At 40.7% G+C, this 9,242-nt stretch overlaps 1 protein-coding gene across 1 annotated transcript in view; it reads left to right on the top strand.

The window, feature by feature from the left end:
• Window positions 1–747: 747 nt before the first annotated feature.
• The window catches only part of Ikzf3 (IKAROS family zinc finger 3), a 74,472-nt gene continuing 65,977 nt past the window's right edge, over window positions 748–9,242 (top strand). Inside the window, exon 1 of the mRNA XM_090350776.1 lies at window positions 748–868. Within this exon, the coding sequence (XP_090206902.1) occupies window positions 862–868 (7 nt within the window). The 5' untranslated portion in view covers window positions 748–861. The remainder of the gene's footprint in view (window positions 869–9,242) is intronic.

The following is a 9,242-nucleotide window of genomic DNA, read 5'->3' as shown; positions in this document are numbered from 1 at the left end:
AGTCAAACAAAGTAAGAAGGATGTTGGAAGGGAGATGTTGACTGGCTCATCTCTGGGAACCAACATGTTTCTCTGGATAACTATCTTACTACTCCCTCCCACCCTCCTCTCCTCATTTACTTTCCCAATACTTCCTCTATATAGTTTGTAAGGTGTCTTATTAAAAAGAAAGCAGAGTGGTTAAAAAAAAATCACATAGAATTGTACTTTGTGAGTCTTGGCAAACCAATCAACCCAAAAGAGAGTTGCTCCCCTAAACTACAAAATTGGATTGGTTAAAAGGTTCCCTCCCCAATACTTTTGCATTGAAATACTTTTTCACTAAGTACTTTTTCTTCCTAAAACCAAGAAGGTGATGCCCGTGAAGATCCGAAGAAAGGAAAGGAACACTCAACTCTCAACAAGCAGTGACGTGAATTCTCATTCATGGTATGATAGCTTATACCATCCCCAATCCACACACCCAGAGTGCCAGGCTGTCGGAGGTGAACTTGAGCGGACCCCGTCCCGCCGTGGGATCTTGCCCTCTCACCGGTTCATCTCCTAAAATAGACATGGGGAAGCAGTTACTGATGCACCGTTTCCATGCTGTGGGGGTTCCTCCGGTGTGACCAGGGGTGAAGGTGCTGAACTGCGTTCTTTAAAGCCTCCGCCAGCCAGCGCCGCTGTAACCTCGCGCACCAGCGGGTCGCCCGCTCCGCCGGCCCTTGACATCAGCGCCGAAGTGTCAAGCGCGCGTCCCCGGACCTCGGGACTCCCCGGCACCGGGCATCTCCAGCAGCCACCGAAGGAGCACGTGGAGTGGCCGGGGAGCCCCAGGTGCAGCCCCAGCCTCACTGCAGCCCTCAGCCAGGCGCAGACATGGAAGGTGAGCCACCTCCTCCTCCGAGTGCACCAGGGGTCCTGGAGACGCTCCAGAGGTGCACACGGCAGGGGCTTCCTTTTGCAGCTACAGGTTTACTTCTGTGGATTTCTTTTTGTCAAAAGTAAGGGAGGGGAAAAAGTATCTCAGCGGGTTAGTGCTCACGTACCTCCTTTTCTCCTATCTTGGAAAGCGATGGCTTTGCTCCGCAGTTTTCTTCCTTGGGGTGTGTCAGACCTTGGGTGGGGAAGCAACCCTAAGCCTGCAGGGGAAGAGCGTTCGTGGGGCGCCGCTGAGCAGATGGGAATAGAATCATCCTTGGCAATGGTTTTGTTTTTTTTCATTCCTGGCCTCGGTGTCCATTGGAATTAGAGTGACTTGAGTGGCTTGTTCTGAATGGAAGGTAACTGCTTTCCTTTTCCTTTTCCTTTTCTTGCTTTCTTTCTTTTTCAACCTCTACATTTCTTCTAAGGGGTAAACGCTGTCATAGTGGAGAGACATATTTTAAAATGATTGTCACTGACCTTGGAACTCGATCTTCTAAATGAGCTTTCCCTCTATAGTAAGTAATCAGGCTCAAGTACAGTTTTTAAGAGGTTATAAAACTTTGCTTGCTGCACAAACTTTTAGAGGTATGGACTTCCTTGGATTAACTACGCTTTCCCAGCCGCTGGGTAATTTCAAAAGACTTTTTCAAGAAGTGGTTCTAAAATTTTGAAAATGGCAGCTGTAGCTCAACTTTGAGGAGGACGTACTTTTTAGAAGAACAGAATTTGAGAATTGTATTTATCTTATGAAAAAATGAGGTAATGATGCTTAACTAAGGTGGAAAGTTGATAAATATGATGGAAATATGGAATATTTTCTTCACAAGAATCTCAGACTCTCACCATTGACAGTAACCTTGCCTGATCTTTGGTATCTTTAGTTTTACAGTTAAGTAAGTTGGCTCATGGACAAAAGTGGTAGTTTTGTTGCACTATATAAATGTAACAATGCAATCTTAAATCCTCAGTTTGTGTATGGTATACTTACTTTTTTTGTTTTTTACTGCTTTAATTGCTAAATGATAATTCAATGAACAGTAGTATATACCTAGTAAATAGAACATTGTTTTTTTTTTTTTAATGAGCATACATTAGTTGTAAGGGGTTTCATTGCGACATTTACAAACAATGTATCCTAATCTACTTTACTCTGTCATTTTCCTGTATCCTACTTAAAATTTTTTTTTTATTGTTGGGTTACTGTATAGAGGGGTTACAGTTATATTCACCAGGTAGTAGCTGCATTACTTCTTACACATGGATACCCCTTCTCGTTTTTGTTCCTTCCCCTCTCCCCCTCCCAATCATCTTGTTTCCCCCCTTCCCTTTTCCTGTATCCTACTTCTTAAAACATTTTCAGCAAGTTTCATTGGTCTAAGTAGAAACTTGAAGTATTTTCTTTTGTGAAGAATTCTTTATCTTTCATTTTATAATTATCAGGGTTTAAAAAACTTTAAAGAAGTTTGCATTTTATTGTATTCAAGTACATTGTACGTACATATGGAAATATCATGATGAAACCCTTTTGTACAATTAATATATAAAATTGCATTATGGATATTTAAATAATGGCTTATAAAGTATAATTTTTAACAGTCAAAAATTTTCATTGCTTAAGAAGAATAGTTTTTAAGCCAGGCGTGGTGGCTCACACCTGTAATTCTAGCTACACAGGTGGCTGAGATCTGAGGATCAAGGTTCAAAGCTAATCCAGGCACAAAAGGACCTGAGACTTATCTCCAATTAACCTCTTGAAAACAGGAAGTAGGGCTTGGCTCAAGGGTAGGGTGGTAGCCTTAAGCTGAAGAGCTCAGGGACAGCACCCAGGCCCAGGCTGAATTCAAGCCCCATGACCCACAAAAAAAAAAAAAAAAAGAGAGAATAGGTGTTTTTTTTTTGTTGTTTTTTTGCCAGTCCTGGGCCTTGAACTCAGGGCCTGAGCACTGTCCTTAGACTTTCTCAAGGCTAGAGCTCTACCATTTGAGCCACAGCACCACTTCTGGCTTTTTTTCTATGTACATGATACTGAGGAATCGAACCCCAGTTTTCATGCATGCTAGGCAAACACTCTACCACTAGGCCAAACTCCTGGCCCCAAGAATAGTTTTTAAAAGTAGGGGTGCTGTATATTATGGGAAAATTATTTAAAAAAAAAAAAAAACTCTCCTGGGCCAGGGGTTTGGCCTAGTGGCAGAATGCTTGTCTAGCATGCACGAAGACCCAGCTTCTGTGTATGTGGTATCACATACACAGAAAAAAGCTGGAAGTGGTGCTGTAGCTCAAGTGATAGACTAGCCTTGAGGAAAAAGCCCAAGGACAGTGTTCAGGCTCTGAGTTCAAGCCCCAGACTGGCAAAAAGAAAAAAAAAACTCTCCTGCTTTAGTTATCACAAATAATTAATTTACCCTTGTGAGGTTATAAATCAATATACTTGGACTATTTTATTAGTTTTTAAGCACATCACTTATCAAAATAATGTACATAGTTATGTAAATCCATAGAAACTGTAAAATATTTATTCATTTATTTAAAGTGAAATAAAGAAACTAAACTAAATAAATTATTTTATGATATGTCCTATTAGGCTTTTAGATAAGACTCATAAATGCTCTATGAAGAATTTATAGATTTTGAAAGGGATAGAATATAGATCAATAATTTAAAAAGTTATGAATTTAGGGCCAGGAGTTTAGCCTAGTAGTAGAGTGCTTGCCTAGCATGCAGGAAGATCCGGGTTTAATTCCTCAGTACCACATACATAGCAAAATGCCAGAAATGGTGCTGTGGCTCAAGTGGTAGAGCTCTAGCCTTGAGAAAGCCCAAGGACAGTGCTCAGGCCCTGAGTTCAAGGCCCAGGATTGGCAAAAAAAAAGTTATGAGTTTAGATAATCATATTGAAATTTGTAGATCGGTAATAATGGATGTTGTATAGTGTTCTTCCTGCAAAAATAAGAGCTTAATATTGGGCTTGGTTATTCTAGCACTAAGTCCTCCATATAATAAAATAAAAATATATAAATTAATTATAGCCTCCTACAGCTCATATTTTTCACACTTAAAATATTTTAATAAAATCTTGATATCTTTATCTCATGCTGGCATAGAGATTTGACTTCTAGTATATACCTCTTTCAATAATGTGTGAGGTATTTTTGCCTAATTTGGTGATTATAAAATATAAGACTAGGACCAGTCATTCTTTCAGTAATATAAAAACATTTTAAATTTATTTATCTTTTCATTCATCAATAGATGTGCACAAGGAATATCAAAGCTCTAACTCTTGTCTTTTCTCATAGTAACCTAAAATATTTGCTATCCAAAGACCACATCAGTAAATTTTATTATTGTGCTATATTAATGTTGCTTTTTATTGGTATGGTTGGGAAGTTAGACAATTCTGAATTTCAGATAACAGCAGATTTCTCATTTAATGTAAAGTCTTTAACAGTTTGAGTAAAGTTTTTTTTTTCTTTTTCTTTTTTGGTGGTGGTGGGGTTTGACCTCTGGGCCTGGGCGCTGTCCCTGAACTCTTCAGCTCGACCACTTGTGCCATAGCACCACTTCCGGTTTTCTGGTGGTTAATTGGAGATAAGAGTCTCATGGACTTTAGTGTCCAGACTGCCTTTGAATCATGATCCTCAGATCTCAGCTTCCTGAGTAGCTAGGAATACAGTTGTGAGCCACTGGCACCCAGCTTCAGTAGAGTTTTTTTTTTTATTTTAAACATTTATTACATTCCTCTTGCTTTATAAACTAGGCACAAAGCAAATACCTTTATTTCAGTGACCCATTGTCTCTGTGGGTCACAAATAAGATGACCAGCTAACATATTTTTCTTTAATTTATTCTCATGGGTTATTTTAAACTGTGCAGAACTGACTTCTCTACATTAAACATTCCCTGTTACTCTGTGTATGTGTATGTGTATCTTCATTTTTTTTTTGCCAGTCCTAGGGCTTGAACTCAGGGCCTGAACACTGTCCTTGGGCATTCCTCAGTGTTAGTGCTCTATCACTTAGCCACAGCACCAGTTCTGGATTTTTCTGTGTATGTGGTACTGAGGAATCAAACCCCAGTCTTTGTGCATGCTAGGCAAGCACTCGACCACTAGGCTACACTCTCGGCCACTATCTTCATTTTTTTTAGACAGTCCTAGGGCTTGAACTCTGGGCCTCAGTGCTGTCTTTGAGCTTCTTTTCCCTATGGTGAGCACTCTACCACTTTCACAGCACCACTTCTAGCTTTTTTGAATAGTTTATTGGGAATAATAGTCTCATGAAGTTTCCTGCCTGGACCGGCTTCGAACTGTGATCCTCACATCTCAGCCTCCTGAATAGAAAGGATTACAGGTATAAGTCAGTATCATCAGATTTATTTCTTTTTTTGTGGGTCATGTGGCTTTAACTCAGCCTGGGCGCTGTCCCTGAGCTCTTCATCTCAAGGATGCCACCCTACCCCTGGGCCTGGGCCTTGTCCCTGAGTTCTTCAGCTCAAGTCTACCACCCTACTCTTGAGCCAAGCCCCACTTCCCATTTTCTAGAGGTTAATTGGAGATAAGAGTCTCAGGTTCTTTTGTGCCCGGCTGGTTCTGAACCTTGATCCTCAGATACTCAGCCACCTGAGTAGCTAGGATTATAGGTGTGAGCCACCGCCCGCCCGCTCCAGCTTTATTTCTTGAGATCAGCTTTTACACGTACCCACGATAGCTGCTTTTAATTTTCAGGTCCTTTTCTGTGTTCTGGATGGTTGAGATGAACAGATTTAACTTCCAGGTGCTGTTTTCTTGCCCTCTGTTATGAGAGTGTGGACGTTGAAATGGCAGCATTTTAGGGAACTATGGGTACAGAAAGACCATGGGGTCCTGGGGTAGAAAATATTTTTTTAAAGTTTCTATTTGCACCTCCTGAAGACTAACAAGCTACTTCACACTTCCCTATCTTTGCTAATATTTTCATGCTCTCTTGGTTGCCTATTGATATCTCAGGACTCATCTCAGGCACCCGTGCTACCAGATCTCTACTGATGATCTCTTCCTAGTATCATATAATGATGACCCCTTGCCAGGCCCTCATCTCCCTCACCTAGGGGAAGGGTTTTTGCTTATTCATTTATTTATTTATTTTTGCCAGCATCCATTAGTTGTTTAAAGTGGAGTTCCATACATGTAGTCTCACTTTTCTATCACTCTCCCCTATTTAAAATTTTAACATGTTTCATTGTTCTAATTTTTCCCCATACATGTGAATAAACTATTGACCAAGTTCATTCGTTTTTACCCACTTTCTAGTCCTCCCTTCTCCATCTGGTGCCAACTTGTTTTACTTTTCTGTTTATCTGTGATGTGTGTGGGTGCACACATGTATGCATGTGCTAGTTGTATCAAGGAAAAATTATTTATTGATGTAGTATTTATTCCTTTTGGAGAGCAGAGGTTATAGGGTCTTTACTTGCTTTGGTGTGTGTGTGTGTGTGTGTGTGTGTGTGTGATGATCCTGGGGACTGAACTCAGGACCTGGGTCCTGACCTTGAGCTTTTTGGTTCCTCAAGAGTAGTGCTCTACAATTGAGAAACACAGTTCTACTTTTTGCTTTTTGGTAGTTAATTACATATTAGAATCTCATGGACTTTTCTGCTTAGGCTGTCTTCAAACCTCGATCCTCAAATCTCAGCCTCCTGAGTAGCTAAGATTGCAGCTATGAGCAACCAGTGCCTAGCCCCAGTTTAATTTCTATGTTCAAAAGTAAAGAAGATGGTCGGGAGTATGGTCTAGTGGTAGAGTGCTCACCTGGCATGTACAAAGCTCTGGGTTCCATTCCTCAGTACCAGATACTCAGAAAAGCCCAGAAGTGACGCTGTGGCTCATGTGGCAGAGTGCTAGCCTTGAGAAAAAAGTGTCCAAGGACAGTGCCCAGTCCTGGAGTTCAAGCCCCAGGACAGGCAAAAAGAAAAAAGTAAAAAAGATGAATGTTTAATTCTTTTAGTGATTCAACTTTCAAACAGATTACTTACCTTTCTTGTCAGGCTCTAGTGCTTCATGCCTGTAATCCTAGCTACTCATGAGGCTGAGATCTGAGGATTGCAGTTCAAAACCAGCCCAGGCACTAACATCTGAAACTCTTATCTCCCTCCAATTAACCACCAAAAAACCCCTGGAAATGGTGCTGTGGCTCAAGTGGTCAAGTGGTAGAGCAATAGCCTTGAGCTGAAGAGTTCAGAGAGCTCTAGTTTTTCTCTAGAAGTTTGGTTTCATGCATTTTGTCTATTATGCACTTTAAATAGCAAATTCTGGTTTTGGCTTTAGTTATTATTATTATTTATTTTATTATTTTATTTTATTTTTTTTTGCCAGTCCCGGGCTTGAGCTCAGGGCCTGAGCACTGTCCTTGGGCTTTCCTCAAGGCTAGAGCTCTACTACTTGTGCCACAGCACCACATCTACTTCTAGCTTTTCCTATATATGTGGTATTGAGGAATCAAGCCTAGGTCTTTGTGTATGCTAGGTAAACACTTTACCACTGGGCCAAACTCTTGGCCCCTCCAGGCATTTTTTTTTTTTTTTGCCAATACTGGGGCTTCAACTGAAGGCCTGATCACTGTCCTTGGGCTTTCTCAAGGTTTAGGCTCTATCACTTTGCCACAATACCACTTCTGCCTTTTTCTATGTATGTGGTACCAAGGACTCAAACTCAGTGCATGCTAGACAAGCACTCTACCACTAGGTCAAACTCCTGGCCCCCTCCAGGCATTTTTATAGTTGAACAAATGAAGACTTCAATTTGAGTATGCTGGGTTCAATATTTTCTTTTAAATAACACTAACATGGAGCGTCCAATTTTCCTTTTCTTCTATAGGTTCATTTGATAGCATGTGATACCTAAGGTAAAGTGGGAATGCATGTATGCATGCATGTATATATGTATGCATTTATTGTCGGTCGCGGGCCTGTGTGTTGTCTCTGAGCTCTTCATCTCAAGTCTACCACCCTACCACCTAAGCCACAGCATTCCAGCTTTCTCTGAGTAGTTTATTGGAGATAAAGTCTCATGGACGTTCCTGCTCTGGCTGGCTCTGAACCAAGATCCTCAGATCTCAGCCTCCTGAGAAATTAGGATTACAAGCATGAGCCACTGTGCCTGGCTTGTATTTAGTTATTTATTTATTTTGACAATTTTGAAATAACTAACCTAACAAGAAAATACAGCAGTAATTGAGTAGGCATTGAGTTTGTTTCTTTGGCTTCGATTGCAGCAATCCCATCCTTGCCAAGTCTATAATTTCATCATCAGGCATTTGGTATAAATGGCAGGGGCGGGGGGAGAGAATGAAGGACCTTATCTAAAAAAATAAGATTAATAAATAATAAGATATTGAAATAAACAAAAAGCATAAATACTATCATGGACTGTATTTGATCTGGTGTCCTTAGCCTTGACATTTCTTAACCTTTTACTTTAGTCCACGGAAGTAAGGAAGTATTTTATGGCTAGAGGTATTATTCTTACTCTAAGTCTTAAACTTTGTTAAGCCTCCCTTCCCCTCAATCAACAATAACACAAAATAATTTAATTGAGGTATTAGAAATTACTAAAGTATCTTCTGGCTCTGGCCTTTTTAATATCTCTACATAGGGGGCTGGGATGTAGCTCAGTGGCAAAGCGCTTGCCTAGAAAGTGCAACATCCTGGGTTCGATCCCCAGTGCCAAAAAAGAAAAGACAAAAAAAAAATACAGTTAATATCTCTACATAGGAAGACATTTAAAAACAAGTTAATTTTGTGAAGTTCAAGAGAGGAATCCTGATTCAATGTGTGTGTGTGTGTGTGTGTGTGTGTGTGTGTGTGTGTGTGTGTGTGTATGTGTGTGTGTGTGTGTGTGTGTGCACTGCTTAAACTGGGACTTGAACTCAAAGCCTTGCAATCTCCCTCGGCTTTTTCCCTTCGCCTTTTTGTTAAAGGCTGGTTCTCTAGTTTCAATTTGATTTTTTTGTTGTTGTTGTTGGTCATGGGGTTTGAACTCAGGGCCTGGGCACTGTCCTCTGAGTTCTTTTGCTTAAGGCTAGTGCTGTGCTCTAGCATGTTGAATTACAGTACCATGTCCAGTTTTTGAGTGGTCAATTATAGATAAGAGTCTTACAGGGACTTTTCTGCCTGGGCTGGCTTTGAAACACGATCCTCAGATCTCACCCTCCTGAGTGGCTAGGATTATAGGCATAAATCCCTGGGGACCTGACTCTACTTTCAAGTTTTTAGTGGTTAATGGGAATGTCTTCCCCACGCTGGATTCCTTAGATTTCAGCTTCTTGAGTATTTAGGATTACAGGCATGAGCCACCA

The sequence above is a fragment of the Megascapheus bottae genome, chromosome 17, assembly GCF_031878675.1.
Source record: "Megascapheus bottae isolate mThoBot1 chromosome 17, mThoBot2.hap1, whole genome shotgun sequence".
Lineage (NCBI taxonomy): Eukaryota > Metazoa > Chordata > Mammalia > Rodentia > Geomyidae > Megascapheus > Megascapheus bottae.
This window is presented reverse-complemented; position numbering and strand designations above follow the sequence as displayed.